The sequence below is a fragment of the Mobula birostris genome, chromosome 13 (genome assembly GCF_030028105.1).
Source record: "Mobula birostris isolate sMobBir1 chromosome 13, sMobBir1.hap1, whole genome shotgun sequence".
Classification (NCBI taxonomy): domain Eukaryota; kingdom Metazoa; phylum Chordata; class Chondrichthyes; order Myliobatiformes; family Myliobatidae; genus Mobula; species Mobula birostris.
The window spans coordinates 107,956,711-107,983,974 of record NC_092382.1 but is presented as its reverse complement, the minus strand read 5'-3'; the positions used below and the strand labels follow the sequence as shown (position 1 = coordinate 107,983,974).

Below are 27,264 nucleotides of genomic sequence, written 5' to 3'. Positions count from 1 at the left end.
TTCACTCTGTGTCTGACTCCGGGAATGTGTGATGGTACGGTGTGTTGGGAACTTTAATCTCTGTCTGACCCCGGGAGTGTGGGATGGGAAGGTGTGGATGCAGCTTCACTCTGTGTCTGACCCCAGGAGTGTGTCATGGGACGGGGCGGAGGGAGATTCACTCTGTGTCTGACCCCGGGAGTGTGTGATGGGACGGTGTGGAGGGAAATTCACTCTGTGTCTGACCCCGGGAGTGTGTCATGGGACGGTGTGGAGGGAGATTCACTCTGTGTCTGACCGTGGGAGTGTTTGATGGGATGGTGTGGAGGGAGATTCACTCTGTGTCTGACCCCGGGAGTGTGTGATGGGACGGTGTGGAGGGAGATTCACTCTGTGTCTGACCCCGGGAGAGTGTGTTGGGACGGTGTGGAGGGAGATTCACTCTGTGTCTGACCCTGGGAGTGTGTGATGGGACGGTGTGGAGGGAGATTCACTCTGTGTCTGACCCCGGGAGTGTGTGATGGGACGGTGTGGAGGGAGATTCACTCTGTGTCTGACCCCGGGAATGTGTGATGGGACGGTGTGGAGTGAGATTCACTCTGTGTCTGACCCCGGGAGTGTGTGATGGGACGGTGTGGAGGGAGATTCACCCTGTGTCTGACCCCGGGAGTGTTTGATGGGACGGTGTGGAGGGAGATTCACTCTGTGTCTGACCGTGGGAGTGTTTGATGGGACGGTGTGGAGGGAGCGTCACTTTCTGTCTCACCCCGGGAGTGTGTGATGGGACGGTGTGGAGGGAGCTTCGCTGTGTCAGGCCCCGGGCAGTTCGCGGGCATCCTCACGTGGTGTGGAACATACCTCTTCCTCGATTGAGCTTATTTCAGCAGCTTTGAACCGCCCTTTGAACAGTTTTGCTTCGCCCCAGCGTGAGATTTTGCCACCGTTGATATGAAATAACAAGCGCCTCTCCGGTTGACCCATCCCTGGCAACACGTCTGTTCTGTAAATGGGGAACAGAGAACAGTGAGTGACGGTATTGGGTTTTGCTGACCGAGAAACTCTGAACCACCGGGAGACTTCATGTCGTTTCTGATATAAACAGTCATGGGTTTACTCACTAAAAGGAGATTTCCCTGCAAACATCAATTATTCGCAGAATCGCTCACTATAGATAACTGATCTCATGATTTACACTCTAAGATCAGGAAAAACTATAACCCCTCAGTAATCAGGAAGGAGGTACAGGAGCATCAGGAGTCTCATAACCAGGTTCAGGAAGAAATACTACACCTCAACCATCAGGAAGAAACAACAGTACACCCAGGAGTCACACCACCAGGTTCAGGGACAGTTATTAGCCCTCAATCATCAGGAAGGAGGTAAAGAACCTTCAGGACCCACACCACCAGGTTCAGGGACAGTTATTAGCACTCAATCATCAGGAAGGAGGTAAAGGAACTTCAGGACGCACACCACCAGGTTCAGGAACAGTTACTACCCCTCAACCATCAGGAAGAAGATACCGGAGCCTCAGGGGTCTCACAACCAGGTTCAGGAAGAGATACTACACCTCAGCCATCAGGAAGAAGGTAAAGGATCGTCAGGACTCACACCTCCGGGACTAGGGATAGTTATCAACCCTAAACCATCAGGAAGAAGGTACAGGAGCCTTAGGACCCACACCACCAGGTTCAGGAACAGTTACTCCCCTCAACCATCATGAAGAAGGTACAGTAGTCTCAGACTCACACCACCAGGTTCAGGGACAGCTACCAACCCTCAACCAACAGGTAGGAGGTACAGGAGTCTCAGGACCTACACCAGCAGGTTCAGGGACAGTTATTACAACTCAACAGTCAGGAATGAGGTCAGGAGCCCCAGGACTCACACCACCATGCTCAGGAACTGTTACTGGGAGAGATTCGGGAGGAAGTTCTCGGAAGTCCTGGATTCCAGGGTAGAGTTCACCTCATGAATCTGTTGACGATGTAGGCACTGGGTCCTGTTCACCTCCTGACGTTGTTCGCAAAGTTTCATTCACAGATGATCGTAGGCTGACGAGTCTGTAGCACTGAGAGTGACGGTCAGGGGATGTGTCAGTAGAACCGTGTTGACGGGGGAAGGGGGGCATTTCAGGGTGTGGAGCGTTTTGTACCACTACTGTTCATATTGTCTGTGGACTGTCATTTTAAGGAGAAAGAGGGAACCGAGACTGACTGTTTGGCTCTGTGTTAATTTCTACTGTCTGCAGAATTACCTCGTTGCTGTGGTGACCAGCTCGTGTTTTGTTTTCTCTGCAGTGTGTTTACTTTTTTACAAGGACAGTTACAGACACAGAGAAACACACGCTCAGACTCAAGATGGGTTCCATTAATTAAAGACAACAGTGAGGATCTTCCGGTGACGTCATCGCCCAAAATGGCAGCTTGAATGAACAGCTAGTCCGGAAAAAAAAACGCATATATTGCCGCGTTCATTCATCAAATATAAGATCTTCCGAAAATATCTGAATTGATAAGGGGGGCAAGAATGGCGAAAAAGAATGGAGATAAAAAAGGAATCAGTGCGGAGCCTATGGACGGGAGAGGTACAACACGTGTCTCTCCTACTCGAACGCGTGCTCGCCAGGCTGACGATGGGCCTCGTTCAGGTGAAGCGGCGAACATGATAAAACCTCTGGAAGAGATACGGGGATTACAAAGAGATGTAAACGAGCAACTCAATGATATCAAGTCACAGCTTGACACCGTCAATCAAAAAATAGCGGTGCCCGAGACTCGAATTGAGAAGGTGATGTGATGGTGTGCAGGGAGCTTCACTCTGTGTCTGAGTCCGGCGATGTGTCATGAGACGGCGTGGAGGGAGCTTCACTCCGTATGACCCGGTGAGTGTGTAATGGGACGGTGGGGAGGGAGCTTCACTCCGTATGACCCGGTGAGTGTGTAATGGGACGGTGGGCAGGGAGCTTCACTGCGTATGACCCGGTGAGTGTGTAATGGGACGGTGGGGAGGGAGCTTCACTCCGTATGACCCGGTGAGTGTGTAATGGGACGGTGGGGAGGGAGCTCCACTCCGTATGACACCGGCAGTATGTGATGGGGCGATGTGTAGCAGCTTCAATCTGAGTCTGATCCAGGTATGTGTGATGAGACGGTGTGGAGGAAGCTTCACTCTGTATGACACCGGGAGGGTGTGATGGGACGGTGTGGAGGAAGCTTCACTCTGTATGACACCGGGAGGGTGTGATGGGACGGTGTGGAGGGAGCTTCACTCTGTGTCTGACCCCGTTAGTGTATGATGTGACTGTGTGGAGTAAGATTCACTCTGTGTCTGACCCTGGGAGTGTGTGATGGAACGGTGTGGAGGGAGGTTCACTCTGTGTGTCTGACCCCGGGAGTGTGTGATGGGACGGTGTGGAGGGAGATTCACTCTGTGTCTGACCTCGGGAGTCTGCGATAGGACGGTGTGGAGGGAGATTCACTCTGTGTCTGACCCCGGGAGTGTGTGATGGGACGGTGTGGAGGGAGATACACTCTGTGTCTGACCCCGGCAGTGTGTGATGGGACGGAGCGGAGGGATATTCACTCTGTGTCTGACCCCGGGAGTGTGTGATAGGACGGTGTGGAGGGAGTTTCAATCTATGTCTCTCCCGGGAGTGTACGATGAGGCGGTCTGTAGCGAGCATCACTCTGTGTATGATCCCGGGAGCTTGTAGTGCGACGGTGTAGAGGGTGATTCACTCTGCGCCCGAGCCCAGGGTTGTGTCATGGGATGGAGTGTGGAAGCTTCACTCTGCATGACCCGTTGAGTGTGTAATGGGACGGTGTGGAGGGAGATTCACTCTGTGCCTGACCCTGGGAGTGTGTGATGGGACGCTGTGGAGGGAGCTTTACTATTTGTCTGATCCCGGGAGTGTGTGATGGGACCGTGTGGAGGGAGCGTTACTATTTATTTGACAGCGCAGGTGTGTGATGGGAAATTGTGGAGGGAGTTTCTCTGTCACGCCTCGTGGGTGTGCGATGGGACGATATGGAGGGAGCTTTACTATTTGTCTGATCCCGGGAGTGTGTGATGGGACGCTGTGGAGGGAGCGTTACTATTTATCTGACAGCGCAAGTGTGTGATGGGAAAGTGTGGAGGGAGTTTCTCTGTCACGCCTCGTGGGTGTGCGATGGGACGATATGGAGGGAACGTGACTCTATATGAACCATGAAGTTTATGATGGGACGGTGTGGAACGAGTGTCACTTTCTGCCTCACCCCGGGAGTGTGTGATGGGACGGTGTGGAGGGAGGATCGCTCTGTCAGGCCCCGGGCAGTTTGCGGACATCCTCACGTGGTATGGCACATACCTTTTCCTCGATTGAGTTCATTTCCAGCAGCTTTCAACCGCACTTCGAATATTTTTGCTTCGCTCCAGCGTGAGATTTTGCCACCGTCGATATGAAATAACAAGCGCCTCTCCTGTTGACCCACCCCTGGAAACACATCTGTTCTGTAAATGGGGAACAGAGAACAGTGAGTGGCGATATTGGGTTTTGCTGACCGAGAAACTTTGAACCCAGAGGGAGTCTTCAAGTTGTTTCTGATATAAATAGTCGCGAGTACACTCACGAAAGGGAGATTACCCTGCAGCCATCCAGTTTTCGCAGAATCGCTCACTATAGGTAACTGGCCTAATGATTTACACACTAAGTTCAGGAACAGCTGTTACCCCTCAACCATCAGGAATGAGGTCAGGAGCCTCGGGACTCACACCACCATGCTCAGGAACTGTTACTGGGGGAGATTCAGGAGGCAGTTCTCGGAAGTCCTGGATTCCAGGGTAGAGTTCACCTCATGAATCTGTTGACGATATAGGCGCTGGGTCCTGTTCACCTTCTGACGTTGTTCGCAAAGTTTCATTCACAGATGATCATAGACTGACGAGTCTGTAACACTGAGAGTGACGGTCAGGGGGAGAGTCAGTGGCACCGTGTTGAGGGGTGGGGGCGGGCGTTTCAGATTGTGGTGTGCTATCTACCCCTGGGGTTCATATTGTCTGTGGACTGTCACTTTAAGGAGAAAGAGGGAACCGAGACTGACTGTTTGGCTCTGTGTTAATTTCTACTGTCTGCAGAATTGCCTCGTTGCTGTGGTGACCAGCTCGTGTTATGTTTTCTCTGCAGTGTGTTTACTTTTTTTACAAGGACAGTTACAGACAGAGAGAAACACATATTCAGACTCAAGATGGGTTCCGTCAATTAAAGACACCAGCGAGGGGGTTCCGATGACGTCATCGTCCAAAATGGCAGCTTGAATCAACAGCTACTCCGGAAAAAAAAACGCATATATTGCCGCGTTCATTCATCAAATATAAGATCTTCCGAAAATATCTGAATTGATAAGGGGGGCAAGAATGGCGAAAAAGAATGGAGATAAAAAAGGAATCAGTGCGGAGCCGATGGACGGGAGAGGTACAACACGTGTCTCTACTACTCGAACGCGTGCTCGCCAGGCTGACGATGGGCCTCGTTCAGGTGAAGCGGCGATCATGATAAAACCTCTGGAAGAGATACGGGGATTACAAAGAGATGTAAACGAGCAACTCAATGATATCAAGTCACAGCTTGACACCGTCAATCAAAAAATAGCGGTGCCCGAGACTCGAATTGAGAAGGTGATGTGATGGTGTGCAGGGAGCTTCACTCTGCGTCTGAGTCCGGCGATGTGTCATGAGACGGCGTGGAGGGAGCTTCACTCCGTATGACCCGGTGAGTGTGTAATGGGACGGTGGGCAGGGAGCTTCACTCCGTATGACCCGGTGAGTGTGTAATGGGACGGTGGGGAGGGAGCTTCAGTCACTGTCTGACACCGGCAGTATGTGATGTGGAGTAGATTCACTCTGTGTCTGATCCCCTTATATTGCGATGGGACATTGTGGAGGGATTTCCACTCTGTCTTTTTTCCCGGGATGGTGTGATAGGACTGTGGGGAGGGAGCTTGACTACTTGTTTGACCCCCGAGTGTGTTATGGGACCGTGTGGAGGGAGCTTCACTCACTGTCAGACACCGACAGTGTTTGATGACACGACGTGGAGTAGCTTCTTTCTGTGTTTGATCCCGGGATGTTTGATTGGACGGTGTGGACGGAGTTTCACTCTTTATGACACCGGGAGTGTGTGATGGGACGGTGTGGAGGGAGCTTCATTCTGTATTACTCCGGGAATGTGTGATGGAGCGGTGTGCAGGGAGCTTTACTCTGTGTCTGATAACGGAAGTGTGTGATGGGACAGTATGGAGGGATTTCCACTCCATGTCTTTTACCCGGGATGGTGTGGTGGGACTGTGTGAAGGGAGCTTCACAATTTGTCTGACCCTCGGAGTGTGTGATGAGTTGGTGTGGGGGCAGCTTCACTCGGTGTCTGATTCTGTGATTGTGCTATCGGACTGTGTGGAAAAAGTTTCACTCTTTGTCTGTCCCTGGGAGTGTGTGATATGAGGGTGTTGAGGGAGCTGCGCTCTATCCCTGACCCTGGGAGTGAGCGATGGCACGGTGTGGAGGGAGTTTCACTCTGTGTCTGACACAAGGAGTGTGTGAATAGTCGGTGTGGAGCCAGTGTCACTGTCCGTCTATCTCTCGCTGTGTGTGATGGGACAGTGTAGGAGGAGATTCACTCTGTGTCTGACCCCGGCAGTCTCTGATTGGACGGAGTACTGGGAACTTCACACTGTGTCTGATCCCAGAAGTGTGTAATGTGACGGTGTAGAGGGGGCTTCACTCTGTTTCTGATCCCGTGGTTGTGCGATGGGACGGTGTGGAGGGAGATTCACGTTGTGCCTGATCCCGGGAATGTGTGCTGAGATGGTGTGTTGGAAGCGCACTCTGCGTCTTACCCTGGGAGTGTGTGAAGAGACGAAGTGCAGGGAGCTTCACTCTCTGTCACCACTCGGGGTTGTGTGATGAGACGATGTGGTGGGAGCTTCACTCTGTATCACCCCTGAAGAGTGTGATGGGATGGTGTGTGGGAGGTGCACTCAGTGTCTGGCCCCGGGAGCGTGTGAAGGGACGTTTTGGAGGGAGTTTCGCTCTGTCAGGCCCCGGGCAGTTTGTGGCCATCCTCACATGGATTGGCACATACCTTTTCCTCGAGTGAGCTCATTTCCAGCAGCCTTCAACCACTGTTTGAACATTTTAGCTTCGCTCCAGTGTGAGATTTTGCCACCGTTGATATGAAATAACAAGCTCCTCTCCTGTTGACCCATTCCTGGCAACACGTCTGTTCTGTAAATAGGGAACAGAGAACAGTGAGTGACGGTATTGGGTTTTGCTGACCGAGAAACTCTGAACCCACAGGGAGACTTCATGTCGTTTCTGATATAAATAGTCACGAGTACACTCGCTGAAGGCAAATTACCCTGCAACCATCCCTTTATCGCAGACTGGCTCACTGTAGATAACTGGCCTCATGATTTACACTCAATGTTATGGGACAGCTATTACCCCTCAACCATCAGCAAGAAGGTCCAGGAGCCTCACGTGTCTCACAACCAGGTTCAAGTAGAGATACTACTCCTCAACGATCTGAAAGGAGGTACAGGAGCTTCAGGACCCACACCACCGAGTTCAGGGACAGTCATTAACGCTCAACCAGCAGGAAGGAGGTACAGGAGCTTCAGGACCCACTCCACCGGGTTCAGGGACAGTCATTAACGCTCAACCAGCAGGAAGGAGGTACAGGAGCCTCAGGACCCACACCACCGTGATCAGGGACAGTTATTAACCCTCAACCAACAGAAAGGCTGTACAGGAGCCTCAGGAAGCACACTCCCAAGTTCAGGGACAGTTATTACCCACCCAATATCAGGAAGAAGGTACAGGAGCCTTAGGACCCACACCACCAGGTTCAGGAAAATTATTACCACTCAACCATCAGGATGGGAGTCTTGGAGCCTCAGCACTCACACATCCAACTTTTATTAACGGTTCCTACCTCTGAACCATCATGAAGGAGGTAAAGAAGGCCGAGGTCTCAGGCGGTCACCCATCCAAGTACTGACCAGGCCTGACCCTGCTTAGCTTCGGAGCAGAGGGATCTGGGGTACATGTCCACTTACTTTTATAGGTACTCTAATGGGGGCCACCAACTCACAGGGAGGAGGGACTATCCCCCACGGCCTGGTGTTTCCTCTAGCTGAACCCAGGTTCATCTAGAGACCCCAGCTTGGAAACACACCTTCGTTGGCTTTTTTTTTTTTTGTTATTCGCGATTCTTGGTTTGTATTTGTTCAGGGAGTAGATCGATTAAGTTGTATTCTGCTAATTTCAATGATATATTGTCAGATAAATACACATGGCTAAGGTCGAAGTAAAATTCATTTGTTTTAAAGTCACTAGGCTGTTAAATCCAATCAAACGCTGTAAAATGAATCAAAAAAAAAAACAAGCCCATATAGTATACGTTACAGAAAACTCACATCAGTAATAAAGAGCATGGAAAACTAAAGAGAGTGGGCTTCACTAATTTGTTTTTCTCCTCATATAAATCAGGACATGAGAGAGGAGTTGTTATACTTATCTGAAGCAAGCTAAATTTCGAAAAAGTATTCGAAATGGGAGATAGGGAGGTGAGATATATTCTGGTAAGGGGGAATATAGATGGAAATTCAGATACCCCGTTGAAAATAAAGCGCACCCAGGAAGTTATAATTAATTTCTTTCATAAAATTACTAATATATTGGAACGGAAACAGAGGGTCTCCTAATATGTGGAGGAGACTTAAATCTACAATTACAACCAAAGTTAGCACTTCCGATCGAAAACTCTATGAAACAAAATCGTTACATAAGAGAGTTAATGCACTTTTTGAGAAAGTTAGTTTAATAGATATATGGAGGGACCTTTTCCCCGACAAAAGGGATTACATTCATTATTCTGTCCCACTTTCTGTATATACAAAAATAGACTACTTAATGTGTCAGTGCGTGGCCAAGTGGTTGAGGTGTCGGTCTAGTGAGCTGAAGGTCGCTGGTTCGAGCCTCAGCTGTGGCAGCGTGTCGTGTCCTTGAGCAAGGCACTTAACCACACGGTGCTCTGCGGTAACACCGCTGCCAAGCTGTATCGGCCCTATTGCCCTTCCCTTGGACAACATCGGTGGCGTGGAGAGGGGAGGCTTGCAGCATGGACAACTGCCGGTTGTCTTAGTTTGGAGAAAAGTAGAATTCGAACTTTTGATCCACAATTTGACTGTAAGAAAAGGTGGGGCCCGTTACTATCATTTGATTTGAGTTAATTAAGATGGTACCCTTCTGTTTCTTGTGTAATCGGATTCTGTTGGCGGATTGATTCTTTGTTTTCTTTTATGGAAGCGTGTATGGCGTACAGCTCCGGGATTGTGCTACCAATGATTTTTTTAATGTGTGTTTTTTTTTTTTTTCGGTTAGTGTTTTTTTGTTATATTTGGTTTAGTTAGTAGAGGTTCTTTTTACCATCTTTCTTTTTTCCAAAAAAAATATATTTTTAACATCTTTTTTCCTCTTATTAATGGTACACTGTTTAGCTTGGTTAATCAGTTATTTGATATGTTGATCTGACTATATTAATGTTTTTTATTGATTTTCAATAATAATTAATAAAAAGACTTAAAATAAATAAATACATAGAAAGTAAGAGCATATATTTTGGGTGTGTACCTCAAGAAGGGGAAAAGAGATAAATATTTAATGAATAGACTGCTGGTGGCTGGGACAGAAGACCATTACCAGGAAATGGTTATCACAGGAAGCCCAACTTTAAATGCATGGATGGAAATTACAATGGGCATTTACAAAATGGAGAAGATAACAGAATCTGTTAATCATAAGCTGGAACATTTTGATTCATACTGGGGAAAATGGTTTAACCAAATAACACCGCATAAGCCTGATTTTATTCTCACAAGTCAATGAATATGTTTGAATAAAAAAGATCACTCCGTACTTGCAGTTAGTTTTCTTCTTTCGCTTCGTCTTTCTCTCCTTTCATTTCGATAAGTGTATAACTCAGATAAATATTATTCGGGGATTTGTGACAAATATGATTACATGATATACAAACCCCATTTCCAGAAAAGTTGGAGTATTTTCCGAACTGCAATTAAAAAAAAATCTGTGATATGTTAATTCACGCGAACCTTTATTTAACTGAAAAAAGTACAAAGAAAAGATTTCCATTAGTTTTACTGACCAACTTACTTTTAATTTATAAACATACACAAATTTCGAATTTAATGGCTGCAACACACTCAACAAAAGTTGGGACAGAGGCATGTTTACCATTGTGTTACATCATTTTCCTTTTAATAACACTTTTTAATCGTTTTGGAACTGATGATACTAATTGTAGTAGATTTGCAATTGGAAATTTTGTCCATTCTTGCTTGATATAAGACTTCAGCAGCTCAACAGTCCGTGGTCTCCGTTGTCTGATTCTCCTCTTCATGATGCGCCATACATTTTCAAGAGGAGATAGATCTGGACTGACAGCAGGCCGGTCAAGCACACGCACTCTTGTCTACAAAGCCACGCTGTTATAGCCCGTGCCGAATGTGCTCTGGCATTGTCCTGGTGAAATAAGCATGGACGTCCCGGATGATACGTCGCCTTGATGGCAACATATGTCTCTAAAATCCTAATATACGCCTCAGACTCGATGGTACCTTCACATACATGCAACTCACCCATGCCCTGGGCACTGTTGCACCACATACCATCACAGATGCTGGCTTTTGCACCTTTCGCTGATAATAATCTGGATGGTCGTTTTCATCTTTGGCACGGAGAACTCGACGCCCGTTTTTTTTCCTGAAAACTAGCTGAATTGTGGACTCATCTGACCACAGCACACGGTTCCACAGTCTTTCGGCCCGTCTAAGATGAGCTCGGCCCAGAGAACTCGCCGGTGTTTCTGCATAGAGTCGAGGTATGGCTTCCTCCTTGCGTAATACAGATTGAAGTTGTATTTCTGGGTGCAGCGACGGACTGTGTTGAGTGACAATGGTTTTCTGAAGTACTCCGGAGCCCAGGTGGCTATAATTGTCACAGTAGCATGACGGTTTCTTAGGCAGTGCCGCCTGAGGGCTCGGAGATCACGCGCATTCAACAGTGGTTTCCGACCTTGCCCCTTACACACTGAGATGTCTCTGAATTCTCTGCATCTTTTCACAATATTATGTACTGTAGATGTTGAAAGACCTAAATTCTCCGCAAGCATACGTTGAGAAATGTTCCTTTTGAACTAAATAACCATTCACTCGGGAATTTTGGCACAAAGGGGTGAGCCACGACCCATCCTTGCTTACAAAGACTGAGCCTTTGATGGACGCTATCTTTATACCCAGTCATGATACCTCACCTGCTACCAATTAGCCTGCTTAATGCGGAGTCCTCCAATCCGGTGTTACTTGAATAGTCTGTGCACTTTTCAATCTTTTTTTAACTCTGTCCCAACTTCTTTTGAGTGTGTTGCAACCATCAAATTCTAAATCTGTGTATATTTACAAAATACAATTAACTTCGTCAGTAAAACTATTGAAAATATTTTCTTTGTACTTTTGTCAGTTAAATAAAGGTTCACGTGAATTAACATATCACAGGTGTTTGCTTTTAGGCAGGATACTTCATAGTGTGGAGGAGCAGAGGGATCTCGGGGTACGTGTCCACAGATCCCTGAAAGTTGCCTCACAGGTGGATAGGTTAGTTAAGAAATCTTATGGAGTGTTAGCTTTCATAAGTCGAGGGATAGAGTTTAAGAGTCGCGGTGTAATGATGCAGCTCTATAAAACTCTGGTTTATCCACACTTGGAGTACTGTGTCCAGTTCTGGTCGCCTCACTGCAGGAAGGATGTGGAAGCATTGGAAAGGGTACAGAGGAGATTTACCAGGATGCTGCCTGGTTTAGAAAGTATGCATTATGATCAGAGATTAAGAGAGCTAGGGCTTTACTCTTTGGAGAAAAGGAGGATGAGAGGAGACATGATAGAGGTGTACAAGATAATAAGAGGAATAGATAGAGTGGATAGCCAGCGCCTCTTCCCCAGGGCACCACTGCTCAATACAAGAGGACATGGCTTTAAGGTAAGGGCTGGGAAGTTGAAGGGGGATATTAGAGGAAGGTCTTTTACTCAGAGAGTGGTTGGTGCGTGGAATACACTGCCTGATCAGTGGTGGAGGCAGATACACTAGCGAAGTTTAAGAGACTACAAGACAGGTATATGGAGGAATCTATGGTGGGGGCTTATATGGGAGGCAGAGTTTGAGGGTCGGCACAACATTGTGGGACGAAGGGCCTGTACTGTGCTGTACTATTCTATGTTCTATGTTCTATGTTCAATGTTATTGCATCTTGGAAAATATCCAAACTTTTCTGGAGATAGGGTTTGCATACAGTATTTGAAATACATCTTATGGAAATGTTTGATGATGAACTTCTGTAAAAAATACAAAAAATGCTGAAGATGAAAAAAGAATGGGTTCTACAACAGGAGGATGATCCTAAACACACCTCAAAATCCGCAACGGACTACTTCAAGAGGCGCACGATGAAGGATTTACCGTGGCTTTCACAGTCCACCGAACTCAACATCATCCAAAATATGTGGATAGACCTCAAAAGAGCAATGCATGCAAGACGGCCCAAGGATGTCACAGAACTAGAAACATTTTGCAATGTAGAATGGGCGAAAATCCCCCAAACAAGAATTGAAAGACGTTTAGCTGCCTACAGAAAGCGTTTACACGCTACCACACTTGCCAAAGCGCCTGTTACAAAGTACTGACCATACAGGGTGCCCAAACGTTTGCTTCGGGCCCTCTTCCTTTCTGTTATTTTGAAACATTAATATATGGAAATAAAAAAGAAGTAATCTTGCTTAAAATATTAAAGAAATGTGGCATCTTTAACATGATGCCTTTTGGAAATCAGGTCATCTTTTACTCGGTTATCTATTCACAGTAACAGGAATTTTGAGCAGGGGTGCCCAAACTTTTGCATGCCGCTGTATATGCATCAGGACCTCCGGCTGCTCACTCACCCACTTAAGAATCATTGAGAGGGAATGGTGTGCTGAGAGAAGAGGAAGGAAGGGGAGGAGAGTGGAGGCGACAGAACGGCTGTTCAGCTTGCAGCCGTTGGAGCAGAACGTGTGAGTCGCCATTTTCTTCCACCCTGTTTCTGACTGGAAGCTGTTTAAACACCAAAATCCCCTAACTATGACTTTGAATCAGACACAGAGTAAATCTCCCTCCACACCGACCCATTGCACACACCCGGGGTCAGACACAGTGTGAAGCTCCCTCCACACCGTCCCATCATACACTCCCGGGGTCAGAGATAGTGTGAAGCTCCCTCCACACTGTACCATCACACGTTCCCAGGTGTCGGATACAGAGCGCAGCTTCTCCTCTCCGTCCCAAAACCCGCTTCTTTGGTTAGACAAACAGTGAAGCTCACAACATCTTATCCATTCACCCTCCCGCGGTCAGATATTTGAAGTACACCCGCACCATCGCAGCACACTCTGCTGGTATCAGAAAATGTGCGCAGTTCCTACCCTCCGCCGCTCTCCCCACTCACCAATGCCCAGCACTTCGGCGTTCCAGTAGTCTCGAACTGTGTGTGTCTCTCGGAGATGGTGTCTGTGTGTGTGTGTGACCCGATGGTGTGCTGCGTCAACGGGAAGGGGAAAGAAGGGGAGGAGAGAGGAGGCCAGGGAAGGGGTTGTGAGATTGCACATACTGATGCAAATGGTGTGGAACCACGTGACCGGCCTGTGCATACAGAGCTTGGAGAGGCTCAGAGCCTGGCGATAGATATTCGGTGGAAGGGGGAGGTGCAGCAACACACATCATTTCTCCCTCAGACTTCCCACAATTGCCGCTGAACACAGAGAGGGAGGCGCGTGGGACGGATTGAAGGGTTTTACTGGATGGATCGTGTCATGGCGACGGAGTGGGCGGTAAGGAAGGTAGGGAATGTGTGCAGGAGAGGCAATGGGTCACGGAGTATGGTACGTTTAAAGGAAGGGAGGCGTGACGGAGACGGGAGTAGTGTAGTGCAGGGAGTATGTTTGGGGGACGAGGAGTAGTGCAGAAGAGGGAGAGTTGGACAGATTCCGGGTGGGGGGTGTGTGCCGAGGGAGGGTTCTATGCATACAGGGAGGAGGGTTTCCGTATGACTGTGAATGGCCTGACTCTGGGTCAGTATCTCTCAGTGGTGAGGTTCTGCTACGGTGCAACGTCTCGTTGTGTCGGTGTCACGATGCGGGCGTGTTCCTGTCACGACGGGGGAGGGGGGAGGGGTGATGAACTGAGAGCTTGGATACATACATGGAATTGTGACGTAGTGGCCATTACCGAGCCTCGGCTGGCACCAGGGCAGGAATGGGTTCTCAATATCCCTGGATTTCAGTGCTTTTAAAGGGATGGGGGCGGGGCGCGGGGATTGAAGAGGAGGAGGGGTGGCATTACTGGTCGGGATACCACTACAGCTACAGGAAGGGTGGGTAATAGAGCACGATCCTCTTTTGAGTCAGTATGGGTGGAACTCAGGAACAGGAAGGGAGCAGTTACTCTATTGGGAGTATTCTATAGGCTCCCTGTTAGCAGCAGAGATACCGCGGAGCAGATTGGGAGACAGATTTTGGGAAGGTGCAAAAATAACAGGGATTTTACCTTGTGTGTCTTTCACTTCCCGAATATTTGTTTGGCACCTGGTTAGTTCCAATGTTTAGACGGGGCAGAGTTTGTTGAGTGTGTCCAGGACGGATTCCTCTCACAGTATGTCGACAGCCCGACTCGGGTGAATACCGTACTAGATCTAGTACTAGGTAACGAACCGGGTCTGGTCACAGATCTCTCAGTGGGTGAGCATCTGGCGGACAGTGAGCACCGCTCGAGGCCTTTAAAATAATCATGGAAAAAGATAGAATCACAGAGGGCAGGAAAAATCTTAATTGGGGAAGGGCACATTATGAGGCTATAAGGCTAATCCTTGAGGCTGTGAATTAGGATGATGTTTTTGCAGGAAAATGTACGATGGACACGTGGTCGATGTTTAGGGATCTCTTTCAGGATGTTAAGAACAAATTTGTCCCGGTGAGGAAGATAAAGAGTGGTAGGGTGAAGGAACCATGGGTGACAAGTGAGGTGGATAATCTAGTCAGGTGGAAGAAGGCAGCATACATGAGGCTTAGGAAACAAGGCTTAGATGGGTCTATTGAGGAATATAGGGAAGCATTAAAGGAGCTGAAGAAGGGGCTGAGGAGAGCAAGAAGTGGGCATGAGAAGGCCTTGGCGAGTACGGTAAAGGAAAACCCAAAGGCATTCTTCAATTATGTGAAGAAGAAAAGGAGGACAGGAGTGAAGGTAGGACCGCTGAGGAATAAAAGTGTGAAATATACCTGCAGGCTGTGGAATTGAGCGAGACCCTCAATGAATACTTTTCTTCGGTATTCACCAATTAGAGGGAACTTGATGACGGTGAGGACAATATGAGTTAGGTTGATGTTTCGCAGCATGTTAATATTAAGGGCGAAGAGGTGTTGGAGTTGTTAAAATACTTTAGGACGTATAAGCCACCGGAGCCTGATGGAATATTCCCCAGGCTGCTTCACGAGGCGAGGGAAGAGATTGCTGAATCTCTGGCTAGAATCTTTATATTCTCGTTCTCCACGAGAATGGTACCGTGGATTGGAGGGAGGCGAATGTTGTCCCCTTGTTTAAAAAAGTTAGGAAGGATATTCAGAGTAATGATAGAGCAGTGAGCCTTACGTCTGTGGTGGGAAAGCTGTTGGAAAAGATCCTTAGAGATAGGATCTACGGGGATTTAGAGAAACATCGTCTGAGCAGGAACAGTCAGAATGGATTTATGAAGGGCAAATCGTGTCTAACAAGCCTGATAGAGTTCTTTGAGGAGGTGACCATGCATGTAGATGAGGGTAGTGCAGTGGATGTGATCTATATGGATTTTAGTAAGTCATTTGACAAGGTTCCACACGGTAGGCTTATTCAGAAAGTTAGAAGGCATGGGATCCAGGGAAGTTTGGCCAGGTGGATTCAGAATTGGCTTGCCTACGGAAGGCAGAGGGTGGTGGTGGAGGGAGTACTTTCAGATTGGAGGTTTGTGACTAGTGGTTTCCTACAAGGATCGGTTCTGGGACCTCTATTTTTCGTGATTTTAATTAACGACCTGGATGTGGGGGTAGAAGGGAGGGTTGGCAAGCTTTCAGACGGCACGAAAGGTTGGTGGTGCTGTGGATAGTGTAGTGGATTGACGAAGATTGCAGAGAGACATTGATAGGATGCAGAAGTGGTCTGAGAAGTGGCAGATGGAGTTCAACCCAGAGAAGTGTGAGGTGGTATACTTTGGAAGGACAAACTTCAAGACAGACTACAAAGTAAATGGAAGGATACTTGGTTTTGTGGAGGAGCAGAAGGATCTGGAGGAACATGTTCAGAGATCCCTGAAAGATGCCTCGCAGGTAGATAGGGTAGTTAAGAAAGCTTATAGAGTGTTTTATTTCTTCAGTCGACGTCCGTCTCCCTGCAATCCCTGCTCACCCACGTGACTGTTAAAGAGTCAGTTAAAAGCCTCTGTGGATCTCCTTCCACCACCAGCGCTGGGAGCACCTTCCAATCACCCAGCAGCTCTGTGAAAAAAAAAATCTTGCCAAACTTATCTCCTTTGAACCTACCCCCCTCTCGCCTTAATCCGGGCCGTCTGGCATTAGATAATTCCACCCTGGAGGTAAAAGGTACACGCTGTCTGGTCTATTTGCGTCTCATTGTGATGTAAACCTCAATACGAAACTAAACCCAAGGTCACACCTACGCTTTTCTATAATAACCTCGTATCCAATGGCATTACCTTCACTGGATGCAAAGCGGTCCCCTGCACAAACTTCTGTTCCCTGCTTTGTCCCATTCCGTACGATGAGATCAAGTATTGCACTCTCTCGTTGGGACTTCATACGCACTGATTAAGGAAACTGTCTTGAAAACATTGGACAAACTAACCCACAGGTCCTTTCACAGTATCAGGATCACAGTCAATGCCCAGAAAGTTAAAATCACCCAGTATCATAACCTGATGTCATTTGCAACAGTCTGCGAAATTTCTACAGATTTATTCCTCTAAATCCCCGGGAATTTTAGGCGGTCGATAATGCCGCCCCCATGAACGAGTTAATGCCTTTCTTACTCCTCAGGCCCACCTTAAGGCCTCTCCTGGACTAGTTCCTCAGTCTGTCCGAACTGAGCGCAGCCGTGATGTTTTCCCCGACGAGTAAAGCAGCCCCTCAGCCTAAATTATATATGCCTTAGCACGACTCTAAACAGCGGTAAGCTGGAAGGCTGAACTAACAGACTTGCCTGCCCTGCAACCAACCGTTACTAATGGCTAAAATATCATGCCTCCAGGCGTAGATCCCTGCCCTGAGCTTTTCTGTCTTTCGGACAATAGCTCCAGCATTGAGACGTACGCAGAACACGAGTCTCAGCAGGCTTACCCTTTTGCTTACTAAAGTTGTTGAGCTCTGATCAACATATGACCCATCTGACTCCACTATCTGTTATGCCATTCTGGTTTTCATCCCCTGCAACTCCCCACCGACACATTTTTAATGACAAACCTTCCCACTGGGATATGAAGTTGCTCGCTGGACCACGAAACCATGGAGCTGCACAGCGTGCGGGGGGGCGGGGGAGAGGGTGGTGTCTCGGCCTCCAGATCTGTGACTGTGCTGCCCCCCAGTGTTCGTTCGGCAGATGACAAGCGATGTTGTGGCAGATTGCCGATTTCGAAGTCAAATTACGTAGGGCCTCAAGCTGCCTATATATATGTGTGTGTGTGTGTGTGTGTCTTTCTGTATGTTTGTCTGTGTGTGTGTGTGCGTGTGTGTGTGTTTCTGTCTGTTTGTCTGTGTGTGTGTGTGTGTGTGTGTGTGTGTGTGTGTGTGTGTGTTTGTGTGTGTTTCTGTCTGTTTGTCTGTGTGTGTGTGTGTGTATGTGCGCGTGTGTGTGTGTCTTTCTGTATGTTTGTCTGTGTGTGTGTGTGTGCGTGTGTGTGTGTTTCTGTCTGTTTGTCTGTGTGTGTGTGCGCTCGCGCGTGTGCAAATATTGCGTGAATATATTCAACTGATCTACTACATGTCCTTTCAATCTTTCTATTTTTGTGAATTCTATATTATTTGTGATTTGTGATTTGTGCCGTGTGCGACCCTTGGTATTATATTTTGCAGCTTGGTCCTGGCTGTATTCATGGCTATTCATGTATGACGGAAATAGGATGAAACAGAAATTGAATTGAATGAAACCGTCTCGTCCTGTAGAGGTCGCACCTTCCATGGAAGAGAGCCCAATGATCCACACATCTGAAGCCCTCATTCCGACACCAATTCTTTAGCCCCTTGTTAAATTGAATTTTGTTTCTATTTCTGCAACACCTGCACATGCAGAACTTTACAGAACTGCCTCCCTCTTCCTACCAATGCACAGGACCGAGAGATCGATATCCGATTCTGGGGGCGAAGGGTGATGTAACACCACGGTCACCGGTTCGTCTTCCTCCCCACAATCCAAATGTACTCGAGAGGGAGGAGTGTAGCAGAGGGAGACGGTTGATGGAACCGTGGAGGGCTGCAGTAAATGGAGTGAGTCAGGGAGACGGGGAGAATAAGTTGGGGAAGGATGAGATAACGCAGACGACACGGGTGTAGGGGACGGATCGGTGATGGAGACGGATTGTGTTGAAGAGGAAGCTGATGACGGAAACGGGGCGGGGTAGGAGATGACGTAGCTGCAGGTGATGAGGTTGGACGCCGGGGAAAGAGGATTGACAACGAGGGGAGTTGTAGGGGACGAAGAGGCTGATGGAGACAGGGAAGGATGCATGACTCCTGGTGGTAACAGAGACTGGCGGTGTGGAGAAGAACGAGGGTGTCATGGAGACGGGCAAGAGTGAAAGGAAATGATAGGTTGACGAGACCGGGAAGTGGTGCAGATGAGAGAGGGATTGATAGAGTCGGCGGAGGAGAAGAATAGGTGAAGAAGGGGTGTCTGACATGGGTAGCGATGCAGAGGAGGGAGTGGGTCACAGAGATGGGGAGAATTTTACCCGTGGGATGGGGTGACGTAAACTGGTTATGCTGTCGGGGTGGGAGGAGATGACGGAGACGTGGAGGGATGCAGGTGAGTACGTACACGAGTTGGAAAGTCACATTGCAGTTGAACAAGACGTCGGCGAGGGACAGATTGTTCGGCACAGCTCGTCCCCTTCTCTTCTGTGACCTCTGTTCGAAGGTAGATGTAAGAATCATCCTTCAGGTTGGTGAACCCTCACATGGCATCAGGTTCCGAAAGTGTACCCGGTAGGATACTGAAAACATTTGTCGATCAACAGGCTGGATTGTCCACGGAGTCAGTAGTGAGGAGGGAAATACAAAGGAAGCACTCATTTCCAGAGCAAGAATTTAATTTTACGGCACTGATCAGACATTATTTGGAGTACTGTGAGCAGATTTCCGCCTTTTACATAATCCAGCCAGATGTGCTTACATTGGACAGGTTTGATAGAAGGTTCCGGACAAGGATGTTAGCACCTCAGTGGATCTGTCTAGGGCCCAACATATTCTTGTGTAACGTTCCGTTATTTTGGCTCGTGTATGTCTAGGGGAAATCCTGCCCAGCACCTGCTTCAGCAGTCCCCTCAGGGTCAATCGTCGCCCGAATCAATCACAAACATCAATCATCAGCCAGCACACCCAGTAAATTTTAACACATACACTTTATAGATATTCCTAATTCTAGGGCATTAATATACATTTGATACAGAGAGGAAAGTAATGAAAAAAAAACGCCAACACTTATTCAAAGTCCAAGTTCTTCGCGCGCTACCGTTGGAGCTCAAGTTCGACGTCAGACGACCACCCGAATTCCGTCGACCCACGGCTCGGGACCACCCGAAGTGATCGACCGGAGCCTCTCCGCACGTCCGCCGTCCTCCTCGTCTCTCCTCCCAACTCCCCGCCAAAACTCAGTCCACAGTCATATCATACAGCATGGCATCCGAAAACAAAACGATACATAACCACCCATTGGCTAATAGCACCCTCTTATCACCCTCTAAACCACAATAAACTGCTAGCGCAAACTCTCTGCAGCGTTAAAACACAACAAAGCCGCATTCCACAGATTAACATAACAAAAATCGCCATTTTAAATGTAACAAAAGAAAGACCCCGTACACTCTCCCCCCACCTAAAAAAGTCATGCCCTCATGACGTTAACAGAGTTCACCAGTACTCCTTGTAAAACACAAAACCCAACCCAGGTGCATAAAGCAGTGACATAACTTTGCAGGGCAGTAGAGATCACACCCTGCTCTCCCGGCGCTATATAAGTGAGTCTTTCCGGGGGATGCCTACTCCTCTGAGGCCTCAGGACTTCCTCTGTGGACTCTCCCTGTTCAGACACCCCAGGTGACCCCTCGAGCCGATCTGTCGGACCTTCCCCTTCACCGGGATCCCTCTGCCCCGGTGAGCCCTCTGGCTCGGGTTCTGCCTCCACCCTCTCCTCCCCCAATGCCGGCTGTAATACAGGCGGCTCTGCAACACCCTCCCTCGGTTCCCCTAACTCAGTGATGGAAGGGCCAAGAGTCTCTTCTCCTGGCACCGGGGAATCAGCGAACGGAAGCAGGTACCACACGTCCGAATCATCATCTTCCGATGACGTATCCCTTCTCGAGGTGGGGACCGGCCCCGTTTTCTTCGCAGCGGCCTCTTCCCGCGCCCCGCGCCCTCGCAGAGTCCTCGTACTAGGAGTAAACTCCCATTCGGACTCTGGGTCCATCTTCACCTCTCGACCCAGAGGCAACAGGTGGTTCCGATGGAGTACCTTGACAGGCCCCTGCCCGCCCTCAGGTCTCACCCGGTAAACCGGGAGATTCGGCATCTGACTCTCCACCACATATGGGGTGGCTGCCCAACGGTCCGCCAACTTGTTCTTACCCTGTAGTCCTAAATTCCGGATAAGGACTCGGTCTCCCGGCAATAGCTGGACGAACTTTACCTTCTGATCATACCTCCTTTTATTCCGCTGGTTCTGCTTGGTGGCTGCCGCCTCAGCCAACTCGTACGCCCTTTTCAACTCTCTCCTCATATCGGACACGTACTTCAGACATGGCTTCGAAGGTATTTCCCCCGCTTCAGTCCCAAAACACAGATCAATGGGCAACCTCGCTTCCCGTCCGAACATCAGATAGTAGGGCGAGTACCCCGTAGCATCATTGCGAGTACAATTGTAACAATGAACCAAATGGGCGATGTGCTGACTCCACTTACTCTTCCGTCCAATCTCCAAGGTGCCGAGCATGTCCAGCAGGGTCCGGTTAAACCTCTCGGGCTGAGGATCACCCTGCGGGTGATAGGGGGTGGTTCTGGACTTTTCAACCCCAAGCATATCCAGCAATTCATGGATAAGCCTGCTCTCGAAGTCCCGTCCCTGATCACTGTGGATCCGCCGGGGAAGGCCATAATGAACAAAGTACTTCTCCCATAACACCTTCGCCACCGTAGTCGCTTTCTGATCCTTAGTAGGAAAAGCCTGCGCATATCTAGTGTAGTGATCCGTGAGGACCAAAACATTCGCGGTATTGCTGGTGTCCGGTTCAATAGACAGGAAATCCATACACACCAGGTCCATGGGTCCTGCACTCTGCAAGTGGGATAACGGAGCCGCCTGCGCAGGCAAGGTCTTCCTCCTGACGCAACGGCTACAGGTCTTACAGTATTCTTCCACCTCCCCCCTCATCCGGGGCCAGTAAAACCGGTCCTTGACTAATCTATAGGTCTTCTCTACCCCTAAGTGCCCGGAATCATCATGTAGAGCCTGAAGCACAGCCTTTCGATACTTCTCGGGCATGACCAGCTGCCAGCGCCGGGGGTGGTCCGGAGGCGACGTGACTCGGTACAGGACGTGGTTCTTCAGCTTCAACCGGGGCCACTCCTTCAGTAGTAGAGGAACGGAGGCATGTTTCGCCTTCTCCACCTGCCCCATATCACCCTGGCTAACCGCGTACCAGATAGTGCCAAGGCTTGGGTCATCACGCTGAGCCGCCTGTACTTCCTGGTGACTCAACTCCGGCAGCTGCCGGTTCCTCAGAGCAGTCACATTACAGTAACCAGTGGGCAGCGCGTCACCGTCAGCCCCCAGTTGATCTACTGCCCGATCCGTTCCCATCTGTGCTCCTACTTCCCCGTCGCTCCCAACTTGACACATGGCCTTTACTCCCTGGGCAGGGACACCCTTCCACTCCTCGGCCGTGCCCGACTCGTCGTGCGCCCGACGAGACAGGGCATCTGCATCGATGTTCCGACTCCCCGGGCGGTACTTCAGGCTGAACTCATAGGCAGACAAGGCTGCTAACCACCGGTGCCCAGTAGCGTCCAGCTTCGCCGAAGTCAGGATATAAGTGAGGGGGTTGTTATCAGTTCTCACTTCAAACTGGGCCCCGTATAGGTAGTCACTCAACTTGTCTACCACCGCCCATTTCAATGCCAAGAACTCCAGCTTGTGAGTGGGATAGTTTCTCTCAGATGGCGACAAGCTCCGACTGACAAACGCCACTGGCCTCAATCCGTTTCCCTGTTCCTGGTACAGAACAGCCCCCAGACCCTCGTGACTGGCATCAGTGTGTAGAACATACGGCTTCCGGGGATCAGCAAAAGCCAACACTGGGGCCTGTGTCAGCGCCCTTTTTAGAGATTGGAACGCCTCCTCACATTGAGCATCCCACCTCACTCCAAAAGGCTCCCCCGGGTTCAAGTATCCTCCTACCTCCGACCCTCGGTCTCCCTTCCTCCTCCTCCCCCCCCACAGGTGGATAGCCACACAACAGCTGGTTCAATGGATGGCTCATTTTCGCATATCCTTTCACGAATCGCCGGTAATATCCGCAAAACCCCAAAAACGAGCGTAAGGCGCTCACCTTCTGAGGTCTCGGCCAGGTGGTGACTGCGGCTATCTTATCCGGATCGGTGGCCACTCCATTTCGCGAGATTATGTGCCCAACATAACTGACTGACGTCTTACAGAACTGGCATTTATCCAGGGAAAGTTTTAACCCTTCCTCTTTCAGCCGACTCAGCACCTTCAGCAGCCGCTCCTCATGTTCCTCCAACGTAGATCCAAACACTATCCGGTCGTCCAGGTACACCAATACCTCCAGCAGGTTCATGTCCCCCACTGTCCGCTCCATGAGCCGCTGAAAGGTGGCTGGGGCCCCCGAGATACCTTGGGGCATTCGTACGAACTGGAAAAACCCCAGGGGACAGATAAAGGCTGTCTTCTCCTTATCAGTCTCGCTCATCGGAATCTGGTAATACCCACTCCGCAAATCCAATACACTGAACCACTGTGCACCACTTAGACAGGCCAATGCATCTTCCACCCTCGGGACCGTATATTGGTCGGGAACAGTGCGGCGGTTCAGGGTCCTATAGTCCACGCACATGCGTACCTTCCCATTTTTCTTCCTTGCCACCACTATGGGGGACGCATATGGGCTTCGGGACTCCGCAATAATCCCTGCATCTTTCAACTGCCGCAAGTGCTGCCGCACATCCTCCACATCTGCTGGGGCCAACCGCCGCGACCTCTCCCTAAACGGGGTGTCATTTGTTACCCGAATGGTGTGCCGAGTGCTCTTGGAAAACCCTACATCAAACTCGCCCTGAGAAAAGACATCCCCTAACTTCAGCATCTTCTCCACCAGCCTGCTCTTATACGCCGGCGGTACAGGGGAGTTTTCAAAATTAAAGGCCTCCTCGGTCAGCCGCCCCCCGTCTCCCAATAGTTCTCTTCCAGTGGGCTTCACGGGGGCGCTGGACATCACCGTCACCGGGAACAAGTGCGCGAGGGGCATCCCGCGCTTAAAGGTGATCTCCCTCTCCGTTATGTTCCGTATCATCACCCCCATCCGCCGTGCCTGTACAGCTGAGGGCCTCTGCAATTCAGGTCTCACCAGCGCCCCAGCCGGGAACCAGAACTCCCTTTCCAGGTCGTCGGGGGCGTCTACTAGCAGGGCCTCTCCCGGCGGCAATCCGGGGAATCTGGGGGTTCCCATCACTAATGCCGCCTCCCCTGGCTGTATCACCTTAGGCCTCGCCTGAGTGCACCACACCGTCCCTCGTTTGCACTCCGGGTCCAGCCCCTGGGGGTCACTCACTCCTTCGTACACTCCTCGGAACACGGGGTGTACCGAGAGGGTCTCCAAAAAGTTCTCCCCCCCCTTCTTCTTACAGGCTCCCAAGAGCCGTCGCACCAGAGGGGAGTTAGTCCCCACCAACAGGGCAGCACCACCGGTCTCCACCGGGTCCGGACAAACCAACACCAGCGTCTCAAAGGCTTCCGATACTCCCACATCTCCCTCTGAAAATTCCAATCTCACTGACAAGTATCCATCGTACGGGTAATCACCATCACTTATGCCCCAAATCTCCAATGCGTTAAACGGAGTTACTGCCAAATGCTTCAGATATTTGTGGTAGAACGACCGGTACAGTAAGGTAACCTGCGACCCGGTGTCAAGGATGGCTTTCGCAAAGATCCCCTCTATCCGTAGGGACACGCTGGAACGGGGTCCCACCAGCCCATCAGGAATTTGGGCTTGTTCGTTCCGGGGTTCCATAGGGGTTTTCTGGGAACGTGTTCCTCCCGAGACTCCAGTCCGTTCCCTCACTGAGCCTCTCTTAAGTTTCCCGACACCTCTCCCTTCTTGGTGGCCTGGGGGCCCTCCCCCCTCGGCGCATTTCGTCTCTCACAATCCTTCCGTAAGTGGCCAGCTTCCCCACAGTGGTAGCACGCCCCCGGCCACTCACATTCCCGGCGGAAATGCCCCTCTCTCCCACAGTTATAGCACCCACTACTCGCCGCCTCTCTCCTCCCGATACGGGCCCCCGAGGACCCCTTGGATTTCTCTGGTCTCATCCCGGCTACCACCTCCTGAACCGCTGAAGACCGTCCCTGAGGGTCCGAGCCCCCTGGTCGGCCCAAAGCACACTCCTCGGCCCGTACCTCTCGGATCAGCCGTCCGAATGATGGAGGGGAGCTCTGCTTAAATGACTGCCGTACACTCCAAGCCACCCTGTCATCCTCCCGGGAACCGCTACATATCTGGCTCATCCTTAACTCCGCCACATCGTCCTCCCTCACTATACCTCGTCGCAGCAACCCCGTAAGCTTTCCTTCCAGCCTGAAAGCATAGTCGGAGAGCTTTTCCCCTCTTCTCTGCCCCATCCGTTGAAACTCTGCTAAATGCCGCCAGGGATCCCCTGACAGTCCAAACACTTCCTCCAAAGCGTCTAAACACTCCGATAGGGAAGCCAAGGGGCGTGCCGCTCTCAGATCGCGGACCACCCGGGCTGCCCCGCCCCTTAAGCTTTCCACCAATCGCTGTCTCTTTTCCTCATCCGAAACTGGCCACACCTCTTACAATTGGGATGTATCTTCAACCCAGATCTCATAGTCATCCTCCCCTTCCGGGGTGGGCTTGGATCCCGAGAAAATTCTCAGCTTCGGGCGGTGCACCTCAACCCTTCTCGCCAGGGAGGTAATGGCAGCCGTTAACTCGGCAGTCTCCTCAAGCCCATGGGGGCGAGGCCTGGCCAAACCTTCCCACTCCGCACCTCTACCTCTTGCTACGGGCACCCGGCCGGGGGCCTCATCTAGCTCCTCCTCCTCCGGCACCTCCTCACTTGCGTCCTCGGGGAGGGTATGGAGACCCCACGGCCCCGCCTCCCCCTGGACATGGACTGTCGCTGGTAATTCTAAAGTCACGACGTCGGCACTCGCCCGCACCAACATCCAGCTAGCTTCCAGTTCTTTCCCACCCCTTCTAGCTACAAGTTCTACCTGCCCGATACCTTTAATCAAACTCAACCCTCGCACCAGTACCTCCGCCGGAATGCGATAATCGACCCCGCTTACCACACACGCATGATTCACCGGTACCTCCTCCATTTCACACCAACTTACAATCTTATCTCGCTCCATCTTCACACCACTTACCGCAACAGCAAGTACAACTTTCCCGAAAAAAAAATCCAAATCCCTGACGGTAGCCCCCACTTGTAACGTTCCGTTATTTTGGCTCGTGTATGTCTAGGGGAAATCCCGCCCAGCACCTGCTTCAGCAGTCCCCTCAGGATCAATCGTCGCCCGAATCAATCACAAACATCAATCATCAGCCAGCACACCCAGTAAATTTTAACACATACACTTTATAGATATTACTAATTCTAGGGCATTAATATACATTTGATACAGAGAGGAAAGTAATGAAAAAAAACGCCAACACTTATTCAAAGTCCAAGTTCTTCGCGCGCTACCGTTGGAGCTCAAGTTCGACGTCAGACGACCACCCGAATTCCGTCGACCCACGGCTCGGGACCACCCGGAGTGATCGACCGGAGCCTCTCCGCACGTCCGCCGTCCTCCTCGTCTCTCCTCCCGACTCCCCGCCAAAACTCAGTCCACAGTCATATCATACAGCATGGCATCCGAAAACAAAACGATACATAACCACCCATTGGCTAATAGCACCCTCTTATCACCCTCTAAACCACAATAAACTGCTAGCGCAAACTCTCTGCAGCGTTAAAACACAACAAAGCCGCATTCCACAGATTAACATAACAAAAATCGCCATTTTAAATGTAACAAAAGAAAGACCCCGTACACATGTAAACAAGAAGGTGTCATGAGGATATGCCCTGCATTGTGGTCAGCTGCTGCTTTCCTTTTCAGCCTCAGACTGCCAATTATTGCCTGTCAGATAATTTCCCGGAATTTCTGCAGTTAAAGGCCTGCGCACCATCCCAAACATCCATAGCTCTCTCGTTACAGAAGGGATTACAACGTCAGGAGTTTGAGAAGATTTGGTCTTTCATTGAGAACTCGCAAATGATCGCTGGGAGCATTCTGGCTTGTCTCATCGCCGCCTGGTGTGGAGGCTGCAACGCACAAGGTCGCCAAGGCGGCAGTGGAGAGTAAACTCAACCAGCTCCATCACGGGCACAACAGTCCCCAGCATGGAGGACATCCTCAAGATGCGATACCTGGAGAGGGCGGCGTCCATCAATGAGACCACTCACCCCAGGACAAGCTCCCTGCTCATTACTACCAGCCCAGCGGGGAAGAGGCACAGGAGTCTGAAATCTCACGGATTCAGGAACCCCTTTTCACCCTGCTCCATCATAATCTTGAATGGATGAG

The 27,264-nt window shown here is 50.0% G+C and overlaps 1 protein-coding gene across 9 annotated transcripts in view; it reads right to left on the bottom strand.

The window, feature by feature from the left end:
- LOC140207296 (uncharacterized) overlaps nucleotides 1–27,264 on the bottom strand; it is a 133,082-nt gene that overhangs the window by 21,539 nt on the left and 84,279 nt on the right. For 4 of the 9 annotated variants that reach the window (XM_072275782.1, XM_072275789.1, XM_072275788.1 and 1 more), the window contains exons 1-4: nucleotides 9,938–10,067; nucleotides 7,100–7,242; nucleotides 4,331–4,473; nucleotides 838–979 (exon numbers count right to left, since the gene is read on the bottom strand). The exons of 2 other annotated variants lie outside the window; for them this stretch is intronic. In XM_072275782.1, coding sequence (XP_072131883.1) covers nucleotides 838–960 — 123 coding nt within the window. In that variant the 5' untranslated portion in view covers nucleotides 961–979; nucleotides 4,331–4,473; nucleotides 7,100–7,242; nucleotides 9,938–10,067. Of the gene's footprint in view, nucleotides 1–837; nucleotides 980–4,330; nucleotides 4,474–7,099; nucleotides 7,243–9,937; nucleotides 10,068–13,570; nucleotides 13,672–27,264 lie in introns of those variants that run through there. 3 more of the 9 variants (XM_072275783.1, XM_072275785.1, XM_072275784.1) reach the window with 3 other exon arrangements.